Raw genomic sequence first — 24,939 nt, forward strand, 5'->3', positions numbered from 1 at the left:
ACAAAATAGATGACATCATAAGGGAGGAAAACTATGCGGATATATTGAAGCAACATCTCAAGACATCAGCCAGGAAGTTAAAGCTTGGTCACAAATGGGTCTTCCAAATGGACAATGACCCCAAGCATACTTCCAAATTTGTGGAAAATTGGCTTAAGGACAACAAAGTCAAGGTATTGGAGTGTCCATCACAAAGCCCTGACCTCAATCCTATAGAACATTTGTGGGCAGAACTGAAAAAGCGTGTGGGAGCAAGGAGGCCTACAAACCTGACTCAGTTACACCAGCTCTGTCAGGAGGAATGGGCCAACATTCACCCAACTTATTGTGGGAAGCTTGTGGAAGGCTACCCGAAATGTTTGACCCAAGTTAAACAATAAAAAAAAATCTATATATATTTTTTGAATTTTACCCCTTTTTCTCCCCAATTTCGTGGTATCCAATTGGTGTAGTAGCTACTATCTTGTCTCATCGCTACAACTCCCGTACGGGCCTGGGAGAGACGAAGGTTGAAAGTCATGCGTCCTCCGATACACAACCCAACCAAGCCGCACGGCTTCTTAACACAGTGCGCATCCAACCCGGAAGCCAGCCGCACCAATGCGCTGGAGGAAACACCGTGCACCTGGCCACCTTGGCTAGCGCACAGTGCGCCCAGCCCGCCACAGGAGTCGCTGGTGCGCGATGAGACAAGGACACCCCTACTGACCAAGCCCTCCCTAACCCGGGCGACGCTAGGCCAATTGTGCGTCGCCCCACGGACCTCCCGGTCGCGGCCGGTTACGACAGAGCCTGGGCGCAAACCCAGGGACTCTGATGGCAGAGGTGGCGCTGCAGTACAGCGCCCTTAACCACTGCGCCACCCAGGAGGCCAAGTTAAACAATTTAAAGGCAATGCTACCTTCTCTCTACTATCATTCTGATATTTCACTTCTTAAAATAAAGTGGTGATCTTATCTGACCTAAGACAGGGATTTTGTTTTACGAGGATTAAATGTCAGGAATTGTGAAAAACTGAGTTGAAATCTATTTGGCTAAGATGTTTGTAAACTTCCGACTTCAACTGTATATCTGACTATATAGAATGTTTGCAACAGTAGTGTTTCATGACTAATTGATTAGTTTAAAAAAATGTAAAAGCATGAAAGCCTAACTTCTTGACTGGAAAGCCCTACCCTTTGCTGAGTGTAAGCATCAGTATCACAATGCTCTCTCAGGATGTTGTTTTTATACCAAACCTGGTTTCAAATTCTTTTTCAGGTATTTTAATTACTTTTCAATATATTTCAAGACAAGTATTCAGATACATATTTATTTGAAGTATTTGAATATTGGAACATATTTGGAAAATACACTCAAATATACTCCCATGCATTTAACCCGCAATTTGGAAAATAGTATTTGAAATAAAGTATGAAAATACTTTCAAATACAATTTGGTCGTCTATTTGATTTTTTACAAATAACCATTCAAATACTCAAATAAAAGTATTTGTTTTGGGATGTGTATTTGAAAATACTCAAAAACACAGAATAAAAAAAATAAGAAAATACTTGAATACACAAATATCTGAACAGGTCTGATTTATACAAATTCTATATATGTATGCGTTTCCTTTAAGTTTTAATGCTATATATTTAATTTACTTTGCAAAATATGTACATTTCATTGAATTTCTGTCTCTCTGTGTCTGTGCGTCTTGGCTCTCCCTTCTCCCATCAGATCTGGGACAGTCCATATTTTACACAACAACTTGCCTCCTGCCCTTTCTCAGTGACGATATTCTCAGCACTTTACCCTACACTATGATCTCCACTTTAGCTACATTCCCCCCATTCCTTCACAAAGACATCATTGAGTACCTGAGCACCTCTTTCCTCCCCATGGCTATATGTGAGTACAGCCACTCTGTATCAAACATCCATCTACATGCATGTGAGAGAAAAAAACACTGTTGAATTCAAGACAAGTCATTAAGTGGGATAAGTATAATTTAATATGAGTAGCCATATCTTTTTAGCAGAAATATCAATGTGCATCACCATATCAAAGGAACTGTTTGGTTGGTGTCCTACTGTAAAGCACTACTTCATGAGGCTTGGGTTGTTTCTTCTCTTTTCTGCCCTTTTTTAGTGGGTTCCACTAGAAGAGAAGGGGGCGTCCCAGCATATGTCAATCTCTCTGCCTCCTCCATGCTAATGATTGCTATGCAGTACACTTCCAACCCAGGTAAACGTGTAACTTAGGTTATTCCCAACCAGTACAGTACGTCACAGTTTTTCTGCCATGTCGCACAGCATGTCTTTTGATTTCATACTGTGTTGTACCTGCCACCTATGTGACTTAAATCTTTGTCTATTTGTTTCCAGTATATCACTGTCAGTTGTTGGAGTGTCTTATGAAGCACAAGCAGGAAGTGTGGAAGGTATATGTTCACAAATGGAATGTGTCATAATTCACATAGATTAGATGCCCAAACAACTCTCTCATACAGATGTAGGATCTTCATTTGATCACCCTCTTGAAGGAGAACTGCAACAGGGTGATGTCCATGAATTATAATCCACATAATCATTTACATTTTCTGTTGCTTCAGGATTATTTACTTGCTCAAATTAAGATCCTACATCTGTAGATATGTAAAGTGTCAGTGAAAAGCTTTGTGACGGTCTTACACGTTAGCTCATCACTATGGCCTGTGTTGTGCTGTGGCAGGACCTGCTGTATGTCATTTCGTACGGACCATCCCAAGTCAAGCCTCCAGCCGTGCAGATGCTCTTTCATTACTGGCCAAACCTAAAGCCCCCAGGAGCCATCAGTGAATACAGTGGACTGCAATACACAGGTGAGGTTGCTTATGGTCTGCCTGTCAGGCTGTGCTTGTATGCAATACAGGTGTAGGATTTTTATTTGATCACCCTGTTGCAGGAGAACATTCCAGCAATACAGGACATACAGGACATTTAAAACGTATAGTGTATTTGAGGTTTGAAAATGCTTCTGAAGTTTTGTAATTTCCACTTTGAAATTTCAGACTTGATTTTCCTTTTACGAAAAATGTAGATCTCAGGTTGCAGCAGTCTAACCCTCCTCCCACACTACCTTTTCCCCTTTCCTTCTCTCCCTCTATTCTATTTCCCCCTGCCACAGCCTGGAATCCCATCCATTGCCAACACATTGAGTGTCACAATGCCATCAATAAGCCTGCTGTCAAGGTAACGTCTGAGTAACTGCTGTGCACTGTAGCCAATATAAAACACATACAAGACCGATATATTCAATGAGAACATCCATTGTGTACACAAACATAAAGTGAATACACACAGTATGTGCCAGATTGCCATGATGTGTTAAAGTGTCTTGGTGTTTGCTGCTGTAAGTGCAAAGTTAAATGAGCCAGGGATTGCTTGAGTCACTGTGGTAGTTCCATGGGGTAATGATATCAGTGGCCACCCGACTCAAGGCCTGTTTGCTATGCTCAGCCTGTCTCTGCTCAACTGTGCTAAAAACAGACAAGTAGAGCAGAGACGGGAACAGGGGCAGGGACAGGGGCCGGATTTCAATTACCCAGGATTGCAGAGGGTGTGTGTGTGGGGGGCTAATTGGAAGCGATGACCCCATGCCGCCCCTGAGGATAGGGCGCCTGTAAGCGAGAGCAGTAAATTACAGAACACCATCTGAGCATCTAGGCCATAAGCACTGTAGCTTAATACAGGGCCATGCACAGATCATAAAGAACTGAACAGAACCATATGCATGCAGCCAGCAGCAGAGACAGGTAAAGAGTACATTATACACGCACACACACACACACACACACACACACACACACACACACACACACACACACACACACACACACACACACACACACACACACACACACACACACACACACACACACACACACACACACACACACACACACACACACACACACACACACACACACATATGAGTTTGAGGTGTTATCACGTGTCAGGGCACAAGCAGTGGAGAAATAAGGTGTGGTATACACTTCTTATGACCCCTAAAGCTAGATATCACTGCTACTACTGTATATTCCATCTGGATTCAGTAACTGTCTGTTGTCGCCCTATAGATGTGCATCGACCCCACCCTCTCCGTTGCACTGGGAGACAAGCCCCCTCCTCTATACATCTGTGAGGAGTGCAGCCAAAGGATAGCAGGGTATGTGGTTGTAACCTCTTTCTCTCCACATAGATGCCATTCCAAACATCACCTGCAGTCTGCTTCATTATTCTGCTCTTTATCCCAAGGGAGAAGCATCACCATGGTTGCATAATTCCTTTGCTGGAAGTGTATTTTCAACGGAGGTATTCTCAGCTAACTATAATTTGATTTACATATTCCTGTGACCTTTACAGAGACCATTCAGAATGGCTTGTTGATGTGCTCTTGCCCCAAGGTGAGTGTTAGCAAACAAGTATTAGCGTTCAGGTTGCCATCTCTCTCTCTCTCCCTCTCTCACACACATATACAAGTACATACACGCACACATGTACCTCAATACCCCCAAAATCGAGTCAATCAGAGGGGAGTTATTTAGGCTGAGTGAACCCATTGTCTGTCTGTATGTTATACTGAATACCTCTGTGGCCTCATTTTTACAGCTGAGATTTCTGCTATTTGTCAAAAGAAGGTAAGACATGAACGTTGGTGCATTGATATGTGTTTGTGTTTGTGTTTGTGTTTGTGTTTGTGTTTGTGTTTGTTTGCAGTATTCATAGTGGTAAAACTCATGGCTAAACAAGAGTACCCCTTTCTTCTTCATATTAGAGCAACACGTGAAGTAGACCGGTGAATAGAATTGTTTGCTAGTATTTGTTTACTTCTCTGTTGGATGGCTTTGCGTACATAATCACGGACTGTGGCTGGGCCTCCCTTGCTATGTCATTGCTGGTTGTGTATAAATATCATGCCTTCATGCCAACATCCACCCAGTGTTCATTTAACCATGAGCAGTAAAACTGCTGTGTAATTGATTTGAGGACAGGAGAGAGATAACCACTTGTGTCATTTTAAGTGGTGGCAAAAGAAACACGATGCTAGCCTGCTACAGGCTAACGAGGCCCAAAGAAGCTACAACTTGCACTTCGACATTTCATATAGCAGACCATCACATTTATCTCTGAAGTGTTTAAGGACCGTGCACTTTCATTTGGAGAGTCCATTCACTCGAACACTCTGTTCATTACTTGTCTAATGGATGGTCCAGTCTTAATGGAACTGGCAGGGCATGATGTTTGTTCCGGAACACAGTCCAAAGGCATAAAAGTTCCCCCTTGGTTCCCACGGAGACTGACACACAAATCTGTCAGGTAGTGTATCAAATCAAATCAAATGTTACGGGTGTAGACTTAACCGTGAAATGCTTGCTTATGAGCCCTTCACAACGATGCAGAGTTTAAAAAGTATAATCAAAAGAAAAGACTAAGCTGAGCAGCCCAGGGTTGTCATGGGAAACAGCTGTCCTATATCTAGTTCATCCAGCAGTAGTTTTAATCCTCACACAGCCTTTTCAATAGGCTTTGTCCCACTGCAGAAAGCTCTTACCTGGATCCACGCCAACTCTCTCATTATCAGCACACAAATCATTGTTCTATCTGAGATGTGATTGCTTGTCAGAGTTACAGCTAGAATAGGGATTGCTTTCACAGTGCTCTGCAGTTACAGTATAAGATATACTGTAGTGCAGTGTTCCCCAACCCAGAGGTGATTTTATTTGGCCCCCCAAGTTATCTGAGCAAAGTTGTTTTTTATTTGTTTTTGTTGGACATAGAAGACTGTAAAAACACCAGTAAATCAGCTCCAAGTGATTAGAATTTTAGAAATCTGTTCCAAAGGATTCCCATGCATAATAGCGAGATACAGTATATGTGATCGTATACAAATGTAAGCAAGGTTTGAAATTATGATGTTTTAGAGAGAGAGGGGAGAAGACAGGAAGAGAACAGAGAGAGAGGGGAGAAGACAGGAAGATAACAGAGAGAGAGGGGGAAGACAGGAAGAGAACAGAGAGAGAGGGGGGAAGACAGGAAGAGAACAGAGAGAGAGGGAAGACAGGAAGAGAACAGAGAGAGAGGGGGGAAGACAGGAAGAGAACAGAGAGAGAGAGGGGGGAGAAGACAGGAGGAGAACAGAAAGAGAGGGGGAAGACAGGAAGAGAACAGAGAGATAGGGAGAAGACAGGAAGAGAACAGAGAGAGGGGAGAAGACAGGAAGAGAACAGAGAGAGAGGGGAGAAGACAGGAAGAGAACAGAGAGAGAGGGGGGAAGACAGGAAGAGAACAGAGAGAGGGGGAAGACAGGAAGAGAACAGAGAGAGAGGGGAAGACAGGAAGAGAACAGAGAGAGGGGGGAAGACAGGAAGAGAACAGAGAGAGAGGGGGGAAGACAGGAAGAGAACAGAGAGAGGGGGAAGACAGGAAGAGAACAGAGACAGAGGGGAGAAGACAGGAAGAGAACAGAGAGAGAGGGGAGAAGACAGGAAGAGAACAGAGAGAGGGGAGAAGACAGGAAGAGAACAGAGAGAGAGGGGGAAGACAGGAAGAGAACAGAGAGAGAGGGGAGAAGACAGGAAGAGAACAGAGAGAGAGGGGGAAGACAGGAAGAGAACAGAGAGAGAGGGGAGAAGACAGGAAGAGAACAGAGAGGGAGAAGACAGGAAGAGAACAGAGAGAACAGAGGGAGAAGACAGGAATAGAACAGAGAGAGAGGGGAGAAGACAGGAAGAGAACAGAGAGAGAGGGGGAAGACAGGAAGAGAACAGAGAGAGAGGGGGGAAGACAGGAAGAGAACAGAGAGAGAGGGGAGAAGACAGGAAGAGAACAGAGAGAGGGGGGAAGACAGGAAGAGAACAGAGAGAGAGGGGAGAAGACAGGAAGAGAACAGAGAGAGAGGGGGGAAGACAGGAAGAGAACAGAGAGAGAGGGGAGAAGACAGGAAGAGAACAGAGAGAGAGGGGAGAAGACAGGAAGAGAACAGATAGAGAGGGGAGAAGACAGGAAGAGAACAGAGAGAGGGGGGGGAAGACAGAAAGAGAACAGAGAGAGGGGGGAAGACAGGAAGAGAACAGAGAGAGAGGGGAGAAGACAGGAAGAGAACAGAGAGAGAGGGGAGAAGACAGGAAGAGAACAGAGAGAGAGGGGGAAGACAGGAAGAGAACAGAGAGAGAGGGGGGAAGACAGGAAGAGAACAGAGACAGAGGGGAGAAGACAGGAAGAGAACAGAGAGAGAGGGGAGAAGACAGGAAGAGAACAGAGACAGAGGAGGAAGTCAGGAAGAGAACAGAGAGAGAGGGGGGAAGACAGGAAGAGAACAGAGAGAGAGGGGAGAAGACAGGAAGAGAACAGAGAGAGGGGAGAAGACAGGAAGAGAACAGAGGGAGAGGATCTGTTCATTTGAAAGGCCGGAGGTTTCAGTGGCTGATCAGATGAAACCAATAAGACACCATATGTACAGTCTCTATCTAAGAATGATGCTATCTGTCCCATGGCAGCCTATTCATTAGCATACACACACAAAAAGAACACAACTCGTTCTTTTAATTTAGGACGTTTACACATCAATTAATTTATTGAGGCATAGGACCTTTTAAGGATAGCTTTTTTCCACAGTGAAAACAGTTTATTAGGATTCTTATATTTTCTCAGTTTATAAATTATACGAGGAGTTGTTTTATCTCATTGTCCCCTCTGTCTTGTAGAACTGTAGCTCTCATGTCAGGAGGGCAGTTGTCACCTGCTTCTCAGCTGGTTGCTGCGGGCGCCATGGCAACCGACCCGTCCGCTACTGCAAGCGTTGCCATGTCAACCACCACAGCAGCGAGGTGGGGACTGCGGCGGAGACCCATCTGTACCAGACCTCCCCACCTCCCATCAACACCCGCGAGTGTGGGGCAGAGGAGCTGGTGTGTACTGTGGAGGCTGTTATCAGGTATTTTTATTTGTATTTGGTGCATTTAATTGATTTAACCTTTATTTAACTAGGCAAGTCAGTTAAGAACAAACTCCTATTTACAATGACGGCCTACCCTAACCCAGACAACGCTGGGCCAATTGTGCACCGCCCTACGAGACTCCCAATCACGGCTGGTTGTGATACAGCCTGGAATCGAACCAGGGTCTGTAGTGACGCCTCTTGCACTGAGATGCAGTGCCTTAGACCGCTGCGTCACAGCATCACAGACAACACAGGCAACCAACCGCATGCTTCACAGTAGCACTGTATACAACCACAATTATCTCTCTATCACTATCTGTCTATCTCCCTCTTGTCTTTCTGTCTGTCTCTCTCTTTATCCCCCCTCTCTCTCCATCCATCTATCAACATCAGTCTACTGAAGGAGGCAGAGATCCACGCGGAGCTGCGTGAGTTTGAGCTGAACAGGCGTCGTCAGATGGGCCTGTCTGCCTCCCACCACTCCCTGGACAACATCGACTTTGACAACAAGGAGGACGACCAGCACGACCAGAGGCTCCTCAGTCAGTTTGGCATCTGGTTCCTGGTGCGTGGCTCGCTGCTCTATTACTCACTATCACAGTTGAGAGATTAGGATGTTGACACACCTGTCTGGGCTCTTATTACCAGCCTGTGCTGTACTCTCTTCATAGTGCAACATTATAATGCTTTAACCTTATCCGTCTCCGATCTTGGAAGCCCCTGACTGACCATGTTACACCCCATCCTTGCCCCCACCCCTGAAGGTGAGCCTGTGCACCCCCAGTGAGAACACGCCCACTGAGAGCCTGGCGCGGCTGGTGAGCATGGTGTTCCAATGGTTCCACTCCACAGCCTACATGATGGACGACGAGGTGGGCTCCCTGGTGGAGAAGCTCAAGCCCCAGTTTGTCACCAAGTGGTTGAAGACCGTGTGTGACGTGCGCTTTGACGTCATGGTGATGTGCCTGCTGCCCAAGCCGGTGGAGTTTGCCAGGGTGAGGAGGAGCGGGGAAGGAGAAGGGGTGTTGGAGGGTAAAGGCGGCTCAGTAAGTGTTCGTGAGGGGTTGTAAAGGTGTAATGTAGGGTAGTATGAGGTTAGGAATGTTTCTCTGGGGACAATGCACACTGGAGGGACAGTGTGTGATGGTTGTGTTTCTTGGTGAATATCCCCCTTGGTTATACTGTACCTGACCTTGTGTATGTGTCTATGTACCCATATCCCCAGGTGGGGGGTTACTGGGATAAGTCTTGCAGCACGGTGACCCAGCTGAAAGAGGGGCTGAACCGGATCCTGTGCCTGATCCCCTACAATGTGATCAGCCAGCCGCTATGGGAGTGCTTCATGCCAGAGTGGCTGGAGGCCATCCGCACTGAGGTGCCTGACCAGCAGCTCAAGGAGTTCAGAGAAGTGCTCAGGTACTGTATACTGGACCTCCTCCAAGTCACCTAGTTCAATGGTGTCCTATGGTTACTGATCATGCACAAATCATTTTCTGTCTTGTGCGAATAATAGAATGTTATGTGAAATTATATGTGACTATGTGTAACACACAGTGAACATGGTTTCCATGGTCCCACCTGCTAGTGATACACCTGAGAGGGGATATACCAAATGCTCAACTTTAAAAGCATGGCCCCTCACTCCTCACCCCTCTGCTCCCCTGCAGCAAGATGTTTGACATTGAGCTGTGCCCTCTGCCCTTCTCCATGGAGGAGATGTTTGGGTTCATTAGCTGCAGGTTCTCAGGATACCCAGCCTCTGTGCAGGAGCAGGCTCTGCTCTGGCTGCATGTGAGTATAAGGCCTGTGGCTTTTTATGAGGATCCATTTCATATTGTGTGGTTGAAATGAAATGAACAGGTTGTCATGATGTGTGAGTGCCTGGGCAGGGACTGTACTGAATATGGAACTGGGTCACAAGGCTAGCATGAGACTGGAGTTCTGAGAGTGAGAGAGGAGGGATTTTGCTTTTGATTCCATATGCACTCACAGCCTGCTGTCCTATATACATGGAAGGGTTTCTTTCACGACTGTGATAACAGACACCAAATTAATTCAATCTGAATATATACAGTTGAAGTCAGAAGTTTACATACACTTAGGTTGGAGTCATTAAAACTAGTTTTTCAACCACTCCACAAATTTCTTGTTAACCAACTATAGTTTGGGCAAGTCGGTTAGGACATCTACTTTGTGCATGACACAAGACATTTTTTCAACAATTGTTGACAGACGGATTGTTTCACAAATCCAGTGGGTCAGAAGTTTACATACACTAAATTGACTGTGCCTTTAAACAGCTTGGAAAATTCTAGAAAATGACATCATGGCTTTAGAAGTTTCAGATAGGCTATTTGACATCATTTGAGTCAATTGGAGGTATACCTGTGGATGTATTTCAAGGCCTACCTTCAAACTCAGTGCCTCTTTGCTTGACATCATTGGAAAATCAAAAGAAATCAGCCAAGACCTCAGAAATAAAATTGTAGACCTCTACCTGTCTGGTTCATCCTTGGGAGAAATTTCCAAACGCCTGAAGGTACCACGTTCATCTGTACAAACAATAGTATGCAAGTATAAACATCATGGGACCACGCAGCTGTCATACCGCTCAGGAAGGAGACGCATTCTGTCTCCTAGAGATGAACATACTTTGGTGCAAAAAGTGCAAATCAATCCCAGTACAACAGCAAAAGACCTTGTGAAGATGCTGGAGGAAACAGGTACAAAAGTATTTGTATTCACAGTAAAATGAGTCCTATATCGACATAACCTGAAAGGCCACTCAGCAGGGAAGAAGACACTGCTCCAAAACCGCCATAAAAAAGCCAGACTACGGCTTTTGGGAACAAAGATCGCACTTTTTGGAGAAATATCCTCTGGTCTGATGAAACTAAAATAGAACTGTTAGGCATAATGACCATCGTTATGTTTGGAGGACAAAGGGGGAGGTCTTCAAGCCAAAGAACACCATCCCAATCATGAAGCATTGTGTTGTGGGGGTGCTTTGCTGCAGGAGAGACTGGTGCACTTCACAAAATAGATGGCATCATGAGGGAGGAAAATTATGTGGATATATTGAAGCAACATCTCAACATCAGACAAGAAGTTAAAGCTTGGTAGCAAATGGGTCTTCCAAATGGACAATGACCCCAAACATACTTCCAAAATTGTGGCAAAATGGCTTAAGGACAACAAAGTCAAGGTATTGGAGTGTCCATCACAAAGCCCTGACCTCAATCCTATAGAACATTTGTGGGCAGAACTGAAAAAGCATGTGCGAGCAAGGAGGCCTACAAACCTGACTCAGTTACACCAGCTCTGTCAGGAGGAATGGGCCAAAATTCACCCAACTTATTGTGGGAAACTTGTGGAAGGCTACCTGAAACGTTTGACCCAAATTAAACAATTTAAAGCAAATGCTAGCAAATACATATTGAGTGTATGTAAAGTTCTGACTCATTTACTGGGAATGTGATGAAAGAAATTAAAGCAGAAATAAATAATTCTTCTATTATTCTGACATTTCACATTCTCAAAATAAAGTGGTGATCTAACTGACTTTTAAGACAGGGCATTTTATTACTAATATTACATTTCAGGAATTCATTAAAACTGAGTTTAAATGTTCTGAGGTCCTTCTGGGCTCAGTTGTAGAGCAAAGCGCTTTAACGCCAGGGTAAGTGGGTTATTATTCCTGGGACCATTCTCAAAATAAAATGTATGCAACATGACTGTAAGTCAGGGCATTTTATTAAGATTACATTTCAGCTAAATGGCATATATTATTATTTATATTATTATATATTATAGGTCCGACTTCACCTGCATATAGGTCACACATACTACAGGAATATGTGTAGAGTACTACTTATACATTTCTATCTGCTTATATATGTCTTCTCTTTTGCCTCTCTGAATGTCTCTGTTGTCTGTTTGTGTGTTTTATGTGTGTGTGTAAACCTGTTAACCTAAACCTGTTGTCATTAATGTGTCTTGTATGTGAGTTTGGTGTGCATCTTTACATGATCTCTTGTGTGTTTGTGTACCTGTTGGTGTATGTGTGTGCGTGTCTGGTTGGACACAGGTGTTGTCAGAGCTGGACATTGTGGTGCCTCTACAGCTGTTGATCGGGATGTTCTTTGACGGGGTGAACTCAGTGAAGGAACTGGCCAATCAGAGAAAGACTCGAGTCTCAGATCTAACTGGTGAAAATACTGAGGCTCGGAGGGTGAGATATCGTACTAGTCATCAACTCCCATGCAAAACTACCTAAATTACACAGAAATAAGCTATTATCACTGAAATTCCCTCTCTCTCTCAATGAAACAGTAAGAGCAGAACAAATGAGCTGAGGAACTATACAGTTTACATCCACAATCTGAAAATGCTTGTTATCTATTTACCCAGCCAGCACATTATGTTCTGAGAACCATCTGTTTCATAGAGTTTGGTGAGAGTGTGGTTGTCCTATGGTTATTTTGCATACAACCTTCCCACAACTTTCTGGGAATTGTGCAGGATAGCTGCTTGGTTGCTTGGCAGCACATTTAAGGAACTTGACAAAAAAACATTATTTGCTTGGTATTTCATTACTATAACAGAATGTTTCCTAAATGTTCAAACATATTTTGGTAATGTTCTAGGAACGTTCTCCAACTGGTTTGGCATTGGGAATGTTCTCAAATAGATCAGAGAACGTTAAGAAACAATGTTCTATTGTAGGAATTTCAATACTTCAGCATAACATTTCCTACAGGTTTCCTCATGGTACGATTTAAAGTTATGTTCTCAGAACATCAAGAAGACTTTCCAAAAAAAAAACACAAGAAAACCATAGTAACGTTCAAAGAACATTTTAATAATGTTATTTAAAAACACACATTCCATTCTCAGCATCAACAAAACTCTATCTCTCTATCCTGTATCTTGTTAAGTGTGTTCAGGTGTGTAGGCAGCACCCACTAATTGGCCACACCTGATCTTAATGTGTGCTTGTTTGCTTTGAAATGGGGTCTGTTTGAATAGACTGAAATGAACAGCTTTGTATGAGTAAAATAAATCATGTCTACATTCCATGGATAGAGAACAGAAGATCATAGGTTTCAATCTCCCTGACGCCATGCAACAATAAAAGATAAATGTGTATGCATGATTAATGACTAAGCAAATCAATGTCCATGTGTCCTATTTGTGATTGGAGGTCAAAACAGTTAACCTAAGCAAGCAGTGTTATTAATAGTCATATTGAATTATGTTCTCAGAACGTTATTTAATTACCTTAAAATAACCTATCAAACCTCCCAGGAAAACTTTCAGGGAACCGCAGTTAAACATTCTCAGAACCTCCCTGCAATCTAAAAATGTACCTCCCAGAACAGGCAACATTTTCACTTCTGTTCTCAGAACGTTAAAAAAACGTTCGGTTTTACCAGTCAGGGAACTTGCCTTCGTTCCCAGAACCAATGGCAAACCAGAAAAGTATGTTCCTACAACTTCCAAGGAACCAAATATGCTAGCTGGACCATCTACTGTCAACCATCCACAGGCATATGTGTTGCCCTGGTAACTGCTGAAGTCTAAATATAGTTCTATTTAAGGGGCTTAATTGAGCTCTGCCATCATTCAGATTTATCTGTGAAAGTTAAACCCTTTGGCTCATCTATCCACAGGATATTTCTACACCTGAATACACTTTGATAACTTGGAGGGTAGATCTCATGACAGTACAATTATGGAACGATGATACCTGTTTGTGTGTGTGTGTGTGTGTGTGTGTGTGTGTGTGTGTGTGTGTGTGTGTGTGTGTGTGTGTGTGTGTGTGTGTGTGTGTGTGTGTGTGTGTGTGTGTGTGTGTGTGTGTGTGTGTGTGTGTGTGTGTGTGTGTGTGTGTGTGTGTGTGTCCCTAGGAAAGCGTGGTTTCAGATCCAGGCCATCTTGGGCCGCACAATACTGTGAGCCCGTTCCCCAGTCCGTTCCGGAGCCCATTCCGGAGCCCCCTGCACTGCAGCCCCTTTAAGAACCTGGGCCATGCTACGGGACACTGTGCCCTGGACCTGGACTGTGATGACGATGACATGAACCTGGGCTGTTTCATTCTCATGTTCGACCTCATCCTCAAACAGGTGGCAAGCCCATACAGTGCAGACATGGGTTCAATTATAGAGTACAGTTACATTTTACAATACCTCATTGAATACCTCAGAGCCACCAAGCTGAGTTCTGTCCCACTTTCTATTTCTGTGGGTTCTCCTTTTCAACAATGTTGTAGTGGTTCCTTACTTCTAATAATAATTGAATCCATTTGTAAAGCGCTTTCCATTATACAGAATAATCTCAAAGTGCATAATCTAAAAAATCAAAAGCAAATAGAAAAAAAAGACAGGGCAACTGACACAAAAAACCCAGCTACAATGTCCTTGTTCAGATGGAGCTCCAGGATGACGGCGTGATGCTCGGTCTGGAAAGCAGCCTGGGGAAGGACATTGTGGGCATCATCAACAACGTCTTCCAGGCCCCGTGGGGGGGCTCCCACACCTGTCAGAAGGATGAGAAGGCTCTGGAGTGCAGCCTGTGCCAGTCCAGCATTTTGTGCTACCAGCTAGGCTGTGAGCTCCTGGAGAGACTCACCCCCAGGGAGGAGATACGTCTGGTGGTGAGACACACAAGCAGACTCCTGTAAAAACAGCATGTCCTGAATCGGTCCAATTGTTTTTCAATGGTTTGTAATTCTTACTGTATTTGGTTGTCAGTAGACATTATTGTGTCTTGACTATAGGAGTCAACAGACATCTTGGAGGACACATTGCTGTTGCCTCAAGTGTTTGGGCCTGAACAACGGACAAAGCAAGGGGCAGAGGAAGCGGACAACCCTGCCAGCACACACACTGACAACCCTACAATTCAAAGTTACTCTCCTGACAACCCACGTATGTATTCATGGAGAAATAAAGCTTGGGTTGGAAGGGTTTTGGATTGAGTACAGAATATCTCAGTGTACTGATACAGATCTGATGAAACACAAGCAGAACCGTTCTCAGTTGTGTAGGTGTAAATACCTCAGCATTACCAACATCTAATCCCAAATGTATTTTATGACATGAAGAATAAAATATGAGATGAACACTTCTCTGTAACAGTTCAGAGGCTGCGTACAACATGAAAAGGAAACACTGCATAGTTTCTCCTCTGCTGGGGAATTCTCTCTTTTTACAGCAACGATTTCTCTCTTACAGCAATGAAGAATAATGCTGATAAGAAGTTTTCCTACCAGCAGCTCCCTGTGTCTCTCAAGCTAATATACACTATTCTGCAGGTACCTGCCAGTCCACCTTTATTCAGTGTTAAGTCATCTTGTCAATATATAACTTGTCTATAGAATATAATAGATGCCTAATCAAAGACAATAATCCTGTATCCTCATTAGAAAAGATTGAGTGAGCAAAGGAAATGTACCTTTTCTTCCCTTTGTAGGAAATGTCTAAGTTTGAGGAGCCTGATATCCTGTTCAACATGCTGAACTGTCTGAATATCCTGTGTCTCCACGGAGAATGTCTGTACCTGGCCCGTAAGGACCACCCCCATTTCTTGGCCCACATCCAGGAGAAGATGCTCATTCCCAGGTCAGCAGTCACCATCACCGCATGGTGCCCCTCCTGCAGTTTCACACGTAGCTTGTTGTTTGTTTACAGAAATATCCACTAGTACTTTCTTTAAACATGCCTTGAGCCATGAGATGTAGCTACATGCAGAAACTGAAATCGTTGATCACGATCTTGATGTCAGTTGAACTTGATCATCAAATACGCAAAGAGCAGCCAGGTATGCGTGTGTGTCTAATGTGATAGTGTGTTCCAGCCTGTGGGCCATGCTGAAGTCTGAGTTCTGCCAGCTGGCCTCCTTGGCCGTGCCCCAGCTCCTGCATGCCCTCTCCCTCTCCCACGGAGCAGACATCTTTTGGAACCTGGTGGACAGCAACTTTAACAGCAAGGACTGGAAGATACGCTTCGAAGCAGGTGAATTTGATATGAGCCTTCAACTTACGTATGTGTGTGTGGGGGGTACTGTATGTGATGATAGGAATATGATGATATGAATAGATACAAACATCTATCTTTTTTTTGCTGTTTTATTGTTGACAATGTCACAGAGCACCAATCAAGGGAAAGGAGGATATCTAGTCAGTTGTACAACTGAATGCATTCAACTGAAACGTGTCTTCCGCATTTAACCCAACCCCACTAAATCAGATTAGAATATAATATAATAATATCAGTCTGTTAAATTCACATGAAGTCATTTAACAGACTCTGACTTCAAACAGCATAGAAAGCAGATGTTTATTGCATATTGCTTGCAAAGTAACATTGCAAAATAACATGAACAATTGCTAAGGGAAATGATGTGTCATGACTACAGGTTGTGTACACACGTGAACCGTAGGATGATGATCATGAATTTTAATGATCTAATTATGGCCTCATATTAGCTATTCTGAAACATGGTAATTTACCTGTTTGTGTAAATCAACCCAAAAAGATACCAGTTGGGTGCCAAAGCATCACTATGGCCCACATGCAATCTGGCTGCAATAATACTATCTCCACTCCCTCTACTGCCACACTGCCATCTAGTGACACTGTACATTACCCATCACTGTTAGAGTGATGCTGCTTTTAACATTATCCTTTGCAGTGTCCTATCAAACTAAATGTGACATGGCGCTGAGATGTTGTCTTGTGCCCTGTCTGTGTTGTCATGGGAACTCCCAGTGGAGAAGGTGGCGGTGCTCTGTCGGTTCCTAGACATTGGTTCTTTGACGAAGAACCACCTGCTGAAGTACTCCCTGGCACACGCCTTCTGCAGCTTCCTGGCCTCTGTGGAGGATGTCAACCCGGCTGTGGCCACACGCGCCAGGCTGCTGCTGGACACCATCAAGAGCCCAGCACTACAGGTGATTAACAGATATCTATCTAGGCCAAGATAAATACTATTAAACTGCCATACAACCACTTTTCATGTGACAATTGATAACGTGTATGGAGTCTTTCTTGTCCTGGAGGACAAATTGCTTCGCAGCAAGTCAGCAAACAATTTTCTATTGATGAATAACACAAAAACATGGAAGTGCAGTGCTAACACTTGTGTATGTCTGTGTTTGTGTGTCTGTGTCCGTGTGTTTGTGTGTCTGTGTCTGTGTGTTTGTATGTCTGTGTCTGTGTGTTTGTGTGTCTGCAGGGTTTGTGTCTGTGCCTGGACTTCCAGTTCGACACGGTGGTGAGGGACCGGCCCATCATCCTCAGCAAGCTGCTGATGCTGCACCACCTGAAGCAGGAAGTCCCTGCCCTCAGCTGGGAGTTCTTTGTCAACCGCTTTGAGACGCTCTCCCTGGAGGCCCAGCTCCACCTGGACTGCAACAAGGAGTTCCCTTTCCCCACTAGTATGCCCAGCTGGGGGATTTTATCAGTTACATAATCTGCAGAATAGAATTTTCACTATGACTTATCTTCAATACAACAAACCAAGCATGTAGGGAAACATAAACCTGTGAAATCAGAACATTACAGTTCATGTTCGTGTGGTGGAGGTGTGTTAAGTGTTATGAGACATCGGCACGTTGATGTATGTTATTTATCTTTCCTTCCTTGCCTCTCCTTGTCAGCCATCACAGCTGTGCGCACCAACGTGGCCAACCTTAGTGATGCAGCGATGTGGAAAATCAGAAGGGCGCGCTTTGCCAGGAACCGCCAGAAGAGTGTGCGTTCCCTCCGTGACAGCATCAAGGGTCCTTCCACAACCAAGCGAGCCTTCTCCCTCCCAGAGACTCTGTGTAACCGACTACGTGAGTGTCCATCGGTTGGTTAGGCTACTAGTCCGTAGGTCTCAGCTTTTGTCTGTCCCATGCTTCTACTGTTTCTCTCGGCATCAATTCACCTCTCTGTTCTGTTAGTATACCTACAAAATCTTTATTCCTGTTTGTTTCACTCAATTGCATATTTTCTCAGTGATTTGTTATCTTGCTGGAGGTAAGAGGTTTTGTCTTCTCTGTGATTTCCTCATTGACCCTGCACAGGATGCGGTCTGAGTTTCTGGGAGAGGGGGTTTACTGTTGGCTTTAGACTGTGTGGTTGTTGAGCTTGAGTAAGCAAGTGGAGGTGAAATGATTAATAGAATAACTCGGAAAAGTCTCAGCATCCAAATACATATTAGGATCACTTTATGTGAATGGTGTGAGACATTGGGATGTATAGGGTTATCTGGAAGCTCAGACTTGTGTCCTGTGCTACCTCCCAAGAACATTCTCCTAAATTGCATTCTTCATGTGTGGTTTTTAGCATTAAGGCTTACGAGGCAAGAGCACTCTGCCCCGACTCTGGGAGATATGATAGAGAAAGTCCTGCCAGGTAAATAACAACCCAAATCTAAATATAGAAACAGATCAACATTCCCTTCAGCATAATCACATCATATGACTAACTTATGGCTACTGATAAAGTTGATGGGCATCAGGAAACTTGATGAAAAAGCAATGTTTGCTCTTCACTGACATTCATTGCTTTTCATCCAAAATTCATAGATACCCACTGGGCATATACTGGTTGAATTAACGTTGTTCCCACGCCATTTCAATGAAATGACGTTGAACCAATGTGGAGTAGACGTTGAACTGACATCTGTGCCCAGTGGGTAGTCCTTTACTCTTGCTATCTTGATAGCTTGTCATTTTCTGTTTGCATTTGACATATGCCATGACAATGTTAAAGTGACGTCCATATAGGTAATCACCCTGCCAAATGTAGACCAAGTTAGATGACTGTCGTACCCTCCGCCGAGCTTTGTTCCCCTGCTTCACCGCCCCTCTCCTCTCCATCCGCTCCCATGTCGGCAGCACGCTTCCTCCTGCCTTTTAACCCTGATGCTTTGGCCCCTCTCCAAGGCCACAGCCCCTCAATGGAGGATGACTCGGTCATCAGGGACCTGCTCCCAGAGGATGCTGGGATAGATCACCAGACGGTGCACCAGCTCATCATGGTACTCATGAAGTTCATGGCCAAAGACAAGAGCAGTGCTGAGGCAGACATCGGCAGTGCTAAGGCCTTCAACTCGGTGAAGCGCCATCTGTATGTGCTGCTGGGCTATGACCAGCAGGAGGGTTGCTTCATGATCGCACCGCAAAAGATGAGGACCTCCACCTGCTTCAATGCTTTCATTGCTGGCATCGCACAGGTTAGAGGATATCATTAACCCTATAAATGACTCTGAGTTAATGCTGTACTAGTTCTAACATTTGTTTTAAAAGACAATCCTTGAGTAAATCCCGAGAGAAATCCTGCTTCAGTTGGGAGTAAATGAAAGATGGGAGGTTTTCAGATTGTTTCCCACTGTAAAGTTTGAAGTATTGTGTTGCTGCTGCTGAATGATGTGAATGATGACAATCTGTCAAGCATCAAGAAGAACCTGGTGTGATGTGATATCTCCTCCAGGTGATGGACTACAACATTGGGCTGGGGAAGCAGCTGCTCCCCCTGGTGGTCCAGGTGTTGAAGTACTGCACCTGCCCCCAGCTCAGACACTACTTCCAGCAGCCGCCGCGTTGCTCTCTCTGGGCCCTGCAGCCACACATCAGACAGATGTGGCTCAAAGCCCTGCTGGTCATCCTCTACAAAGTACACACCACCCACAGTTGGAATATAATGAAATCTTATTCACTATGTGAATGTGTTTACATTGTAAACTTTATAGATGCAGTGTGTCTATAATTGATTACCTGTAATTGTGAAAATGTAATATTGAGGACAGCTAATCTATATTTACTAAGTTGCTTTGTACTCTCTTACCCTTCACTTCTATCGATCCTGTGTGTGGTCTCAGTACCCCTACAGAGATATGGATGTGAGTAAAGGGGTTCTGCACCTGATCCACATCACCATCAACACCCTGAATGCCCAGTACCACAGCTGTAGGCCCCATGCCACTGCTGGACCCCTCTATAGTGACAACTCCAACATCAGCCGCTACAACGAGAAAGAGAAAGGTGGGGACAACAGCGATTATCACATGCCTGGATTGTAAATATAGGCTTTTGTTTTAAATGATCAGGAATAAGAATGGAGAGTTTTGGACATACATTACATTTACATGACATTTTAGTAATTTAGCAGACACTCTTATCCAGAGCTACTTGCAGTTAGTGTATTTATCATAAGATAGCTCGGGGATACAACCACATATCACAGTCATAGTAAGTACATTTTCCTCAATAAAGTGAGGAGTGGATGCGAGGGTGGTGCTGTGGGATTATTTAAGATACTCTTTGAAGAGGTAGAGTTACAAATGTTTTCGGAAATATGAGCAAGGACTCTGCTGTCCTAGCTTCAGGGGGAAAGCTGGTACCACCATTGGGGTGCCACGACAAAGAGCATGGACTAGGCTGAGTGGAAGCTGCCCTCATGTAGGGGTGGGAGGGCCAAGAGACCAGAGTTAGCAGAACGGAGTGCTCGGATTGGGGTGTAGGGTTTCAGCATTTAACCTTTATTTAACTAGGCAAGTCAGTTAAGAACAAATTCTTATTTACAATGATGGCCTACCCCAGCCAAACCCTAACCCGGACGACGCTGGGCCAATTGTCCGCTGCCCTATGGGACTCCCAATCATGGTCGGTTGTGATACAGCCTGGAATCAAACCAGGGTCTGTAGGGATGCCTCTAACACTGAGATGCAGTGCCTGAGATGCGGTCCACTCGGGAGCTCTGAAGGTAGTGAGGGGCAGTTCCTCTTGTTGCATCGTAGGCAATACCAGGGTCTTGAGGTGGATGCAAGCTTTGACTGGAAGCCAGTGGAGTGTGCAGAGGAGCGGGGTGACATGGGGGAACTTGGGAAGGTTGAGAACCGCTGCTGCATTCTGCAAAAGTTGCAGGGGTTTGATGGCACAAACGGGGAGCCCAGCCAACAGCGAGTTGCAGTAGTCCAGACGGGAGATGACAAGTGCCTGGATTAGGACCCGCGCCTCTTCCTGCGTGAGGTAGGGTCGTATTCTTTGGACATTGTAGAGCATGAAGGAGGACATGACAGCTCCGAGTAACTTGGTGTATAGAGAGTAGTGAGAGTATGTGGTGCATCAGTAGTGAGAGTACATGGTGCAGACACAGATCCTCTCTACGTCACCTGGTAGGAGCGGCCTGCCAGGTAGGATGCAATCCAAGAGTGTGCAGCGCCTGAGACGCCCAGCCCTGAGAGGGTGGAGAGGAGGATCTAATGGTTCAGTGTCGAAGACAGCAGATAGATCTAGAAGGATGAAAACAGAGGAGAGAGAGTCAGATTTGGCAGTGTGGAGAGCCTCCGTGACACAGAGAAAAGCAGTTTCGGTTGAGGGACCCGTCTTGAAACCTGACTAGTTAGGATCAAGAAGATCGCTCTGGGAGAGATAGCGAGAGAGATGGTCAGAGACGGAACGCTCAAGTGTTTTGGAAAGAAAAGAAAGAAGGCATACCGGTCTGTAGTTTTTGACGTCAGAGGAGTCGAGTGATGGAGGAGGGGAGGGACTCGGGACATTTTGAAGTCAGAGGGGATTCAGCCAGTGGTCAGGGATGAGTTGATGAGGGAAGTGAGGAATGGGAAAAGGTCTCCAGAGATGGTCTGGAGAAGGGAGGAGGGGATGGAGTCGAGCGAGCAGGTTGTCGGGCTGCCGGACTTCATTAGTCACAGGATTTCATCTGGAGAGAGATGGGAGAAAGGGATTATGGCGTAGGGTACTTCTGTGCGAGTGGGACCAGAGGACTCAATAGGCTGAGTGTATGAGGAGTGGTTGACAAAGTGGTTGACAAAGTTGTCTGCAGAGAGGGAGGAGGAGGTGGTGGAGGATTAGGGAGGGAGGAGAAGGTGGAAAAGAGTTTCCAAGGTTAGAGGCAGAAGCTCAAAAGTTAGAGTGATAGAAAGTGGATTTAGCAGCGGATACAGAGGAAGAGAAGGTAGAGAGGAGGGAGTGAAAGGATGATAGATCCTCCGGAAGTTTTGTTTTCTAATATTTTCGCTCAGCTGCACGCAGAGTAGGGTCCAAGAGGCAGAATCAGGAGACAGGAGTGAGAAGGATTTAGCAGAAGGGAGTTATGATAGAATAGAAGAGGAGAAAGTAGTGGGAGAGAGAGAGCGAAGATTGTGACGGCTCATGACCATCTGGGTAGGGGCTAAGTAACTAGGGTTGGAGGAAAGGGAGACAGAAAAGAAAACTTGTGAGGGGACTGGGAAAGATGAGGTCAAGCATATTGCCTGTCTTGTGAGTGGGAGGGGACTGGGAAGGATGAGGTAAAGGCATATTGTCTGCCTCGTGAGTGGGAGGGCACTGGGAAAGATGAGGTCAAGCATATTGTCTGCCTTGTGAGTGGGAGGGCACTGGGAAAGATGAGGTCAAGCATATTGTCTGCCTTGTGAGTGGGAGGGCACTGGGAAAGATGAGGTCAAGCATATTGTCTGCCTTGTGAGTGGGAGGGCACTGGGAAAGATGAGGTCAAGCATATTGTCTGCCTTGTGAGTGGGAGGGCACTGGGAAAGATGAGGTCAAGCATATTGTCTGTCTTGTGAGTGGGAGGGCACTGGGAAAGATGAGGTCAAGCATATTGTCTGCCTTGTGAGTGGGAGGGCACTGGGAAAGATGAGGTCAAGCATATTGTCTGCCTTGTGAGTGGGAGGGCACTGGGAAAGATGAGGTCAAGCATATTGTCTGCCTTGTGAGTGGGAGGGCACTGGGAAAGATGAGGTCAAGCATATTGTCTGCCTTGTGAGTGGGAGGGGACTGGGAAAGATGAGGTCAAGCATATTGTCTGTCTTGTGAGTGGGAGGGCACTGGGAAAGATGAGGTCAAGCATATTGTCTGCCTTGTGAGTGGGAGGGCACTGGGAAAGATGAGGTCAAGCATATTGTCTGCCTTGTGAGTGGGAGGGCACTGGGAAAGATGAGGTCAAGCATATTGTCTGCCTTGTGAGTGGGAGGGCACTGGGAAAGATGAGGTCAAGCATATTGTCTGTCTTGTGAGTGGGAGGGGACTGGGAAAGATGAGGTCAAACGAGGCAAGGAGGGGAAAGAGAGAGTTGGATTGAATTGAATTGAAGGCAGATGTCAGGAGGTTGAAGTCGTCAAGTACGAAGAGCAGTGAGCCATCATCAGGAAATGAGCTTATCAAGGTTTCAAGCTCATTGAGGAACTTTCTAAGGACACCTGGTTGGCGGTAGATGACAACAATGTTAAGCTTAAGTGGACTTCAAATGAGGAGATGGACAGGTGAGGGAGGGAGAAAAAATTAAATCTCCACATAGGAGATTCCTACCACGATGACCAGATGCTCTTGGACTATGGGAGAAATTAAGAGAGAGCAGCTGGAGTAGCAGTGTACTCTTGGGTGATCCAAGTCTCCGTCAAAGCCCAAAAATACAGATGTAGGATCTTAATTTGACTTATATTGTTGCAGCAGAATAATCATTCAGTAACAGGATTTGAAAATTTAGTCCATAATGTTGCTTGATCGGTGGTTAGGTTATTAGCTGGCCAAAAAATAGTCTGCATGAAAAGGCAATACTGTTAATATAACTGTGTGTTAATGTGGGTTTTCAGTGAATTTATGTAAATCACAAAGCTCATCCGCATTTCCTGCAGTGCAAGAAAATAGTTAGCAACAAAAGACTGATGAAATGAAGATCTGTAATGTGTATGATGTTTTTTTCAGAGGAGGACAGTGTGTTTGATGAGTCTGACGTTCATGACACACCAACTGGAGCAGGCAACAAGGAGTCTCAGACCTTCTTTGCCCGTCTGAAGAGGATCGGTGGCAGCAAGTCTGTCAAGTACCAGCCGGTAGAGCTGAATGCACAGAAAAGTATGAAAATCATCTCAAAGGATGACCTATTTTATCCAGCAAATACATTAATTGAACTTAAATGCTTCGCTGATATGAATTGAGCATTCACAGATTTTCCCAATCAGATATGATCTATCTTTTGATCCTCTCTTTGTATGCGTCAGGTGAAATTGAGCTGTCTGAGTACCGCGAGGCCAGTGCAGTGCAGGACAACATCTTGCACTGTGTGAGGGAGGAGAGCACCAGGAAGAAGCGTCTGCAGGCCATGCACAAGCAGAAGTCCCTGGACATTTCCAACACTGACTCCATCCTCTACAACCTGGACGAGCACCGACGCAAGTCCTGCATAGACCGCTGTGACCTGCAGCATGGTCTCCCCGGGCCCCCCTCCTCCACCACCTCCCACCCCAGGCGGACAGGGGGCCATGGGAAGGGCTCGTCAGACGGCTCCTCAGGCCGAGCAGAGGGCAGTGACCACCAGGACCGTTCAGGAACCCGGGGGGGCCACTCAGACTGCTCCAGGCCTGTCATCCCAGAGGTGCGCCTCAGCTGCATGGAGACGTTTGAGGACAAGGCCGACTTGGACTCCCCTCTTACAGGCGGCTCTTCTGCAGAGAAGGAGGACCAGGACCTCATTGACCTCTCCTCCGACTGCACTTCAATTCCAGAGAAGCACTCCATCCTCTCCATGTCCGACAGCGACTCGCTGGTGTTTGAGCCCCTACCACCACTGAGGATCGTGGAGAGTGACGAGGAGTTTGACCTGAACATGGTAATGGGCCCCAGGCTGAATGGTAGTGCCAGGCCCCCTGCTTCCCCTGCCAGGCCCCCTGCCTCCCCTGCCTCCCCTGCCAGGCCCCCTGCCTCCCCTGCCAGGTCTGCTGCCCCCCCTGCCAAGCCCGTTGCCTCCCCTGCCAGGCCCCCTGCCTCCCCTGCCAGGTCTGCTGCCCCCCCTGCCAAGCCCGTTGCCTCCCCTGCCAGGCCCCCTGCCTCCCAGGCCAGGTCTGCTGCCCCCCCTGCCAAGCCCGTTGCCTCCCCTGCCAGGCCCCCTGCCTCCCCGGCCAGGTCTGCTAACCCCCTTGCCAAGCCCGTTGCCTCCCCTGCCAGGCCCACTGCCTCCCCTGCC

General features: G+C 45.7%; 1 protein-coding gene across 7 annotated transcripts in view; it reads left to right on the forward strand.

Annotated features, from left to right (window-relative positions):
- Nucleotides 1-24,939, forward strand: part of LOC118369081 (protein unc-79 homolog) — a 49,349-nt gene that overhangs the window by 10,927 nt on the left and 13,483 nt on the right. For 4 of the 7 annotated variants that reach the window (XM_052496835.1, XM_052496833.1, XM_052496837.1 and 1 more), the window contains 29 exons: nucleotides 1,724-1,894; nucleotides 2,135-2,230; nucleotides 2,371-2,426; nucleotides 2,717-2,846; nucleotides 3,152-3,216; nucleotides 4,104-4,192; nucleotides 4,390-4,430; nucleotides 4,636-4,664; nucleotides 7,731-7,960; nucleotides 8,360-8,531; nucleotides 8,731-8,961; nucleotides 9,192-9,382; nucleotides 9,634-9,757; nucleotides 12,054-12,197; nucleotides 13,876-14,091; nucleotides 14,394-14,621; nucleotides 14,745-14,895; nucleotides 15,202-15,281; nucleotides 15,440-15,588; nucleotides 15,824-15,981; nucleotides 16,738-16,919; nucleotides 17,204-17,405; nucleotides 17,628-17,807; nucleotides 18,301-18,369; nucleotides 18,903-19,192; nucleotides 19,450-19,632; nucleotides 19,838-20,000; nucleotides 23,682-23,831; nucleotides 23,978-24,878. In XM_052496835.1, the coding sequence (XP_052352795.1) occupies nucleotides 1,724-1,894; nucleotides 2,135-2,230; nucleotides 2,371-2,426; nucleotides 2,717-2,846; nucleotides 3,152-3,216; nucleotides 4,104-4,192; nucleotides 4,390-4,430; nucleotides 4,636-4,664; nucleotides 7,731-7,960; nucleotides 8,360-8,531; nucleotides 8,731-8,961; nucleotides 9,192-9,382; nucleotides 9,634-9,757; nucleotides 12,054-12,197; nucleotides 13,876-14,091; nucleotides 14,394-14,621; nucleotides 14,745-14,895; nucleotides 15,202-15,281; nucleotides 15,440-15,588; nucleotides 15,824-15,981; nucleotides 16,738-16,919; nucleotides 17,204-17,405; nucleotides 17,628-17,807; nucleotides 18,301-18,369; nucleotides 18,903-19,192; nucleotides 19,450-19,632; nucleotides 19,838-20,000; nucleotides 23,682-23,831; nucleotides 23,978-24,878 (5,071 nt within the window). The remainder of the gene's footprint in view (nucleotides 1-1,723; nucleotides 1,895-2,134; nucleotides 2,231-2,370; nucleotides 2,427-2,716; nucleotides 2,847-3,151; nucleotides 3,217-4,103; nucleotides 4,193-4,389; nucleotides 4,431-4,635; nucleotides 4,665-7,730; nucleotides 7,961-8,359; nucleotides 8,532-8,730; nucleotides 8,962-9,191; nucleotides 9,383-9,633; nucleotides 9,758-12,053; nucleotides 12,198-13,875; nucleotides 14,092-14,393; nucleotides 14,622-14,744; nucleotides 14,896-15,201; nucleotides 15,282-15,439; nucleotides 15,589-15,823; nucleotides 15,982-16,737; nucleotides 16,920-17,203; nucleotides 17,406-17,627; nucleotides 17,808-18,300; nucleotides 18,370-18,902; nucleotides 19,193-19,449; nucleotides 19,633-19,837; nucleotides 20,001-23,681; nucleotides 23,832-23,977; nucleotides 24,879-24,939) is intronic. The other 3 variants (XM_052496836.1, XM_052496838.1, XM_052496834.1) reach the window with 3 other exon arrangements.

Source organism: Oncorhynchus keta, chromosome 35, assembly GCF_023373465.1.
Source record: "Oncorhynchus keta strain PuntledgeMale-10-30-2019 chromosome 35, Oket_V2, whole genome shotgun sequence".
Classification (NCBI taxonomy): Eukaryota; Metazoa; Chordata; class Actinopteri; order Salmoniformes; family Salmonidae; genus Oncorhynchus; species Oncorhynchus keta.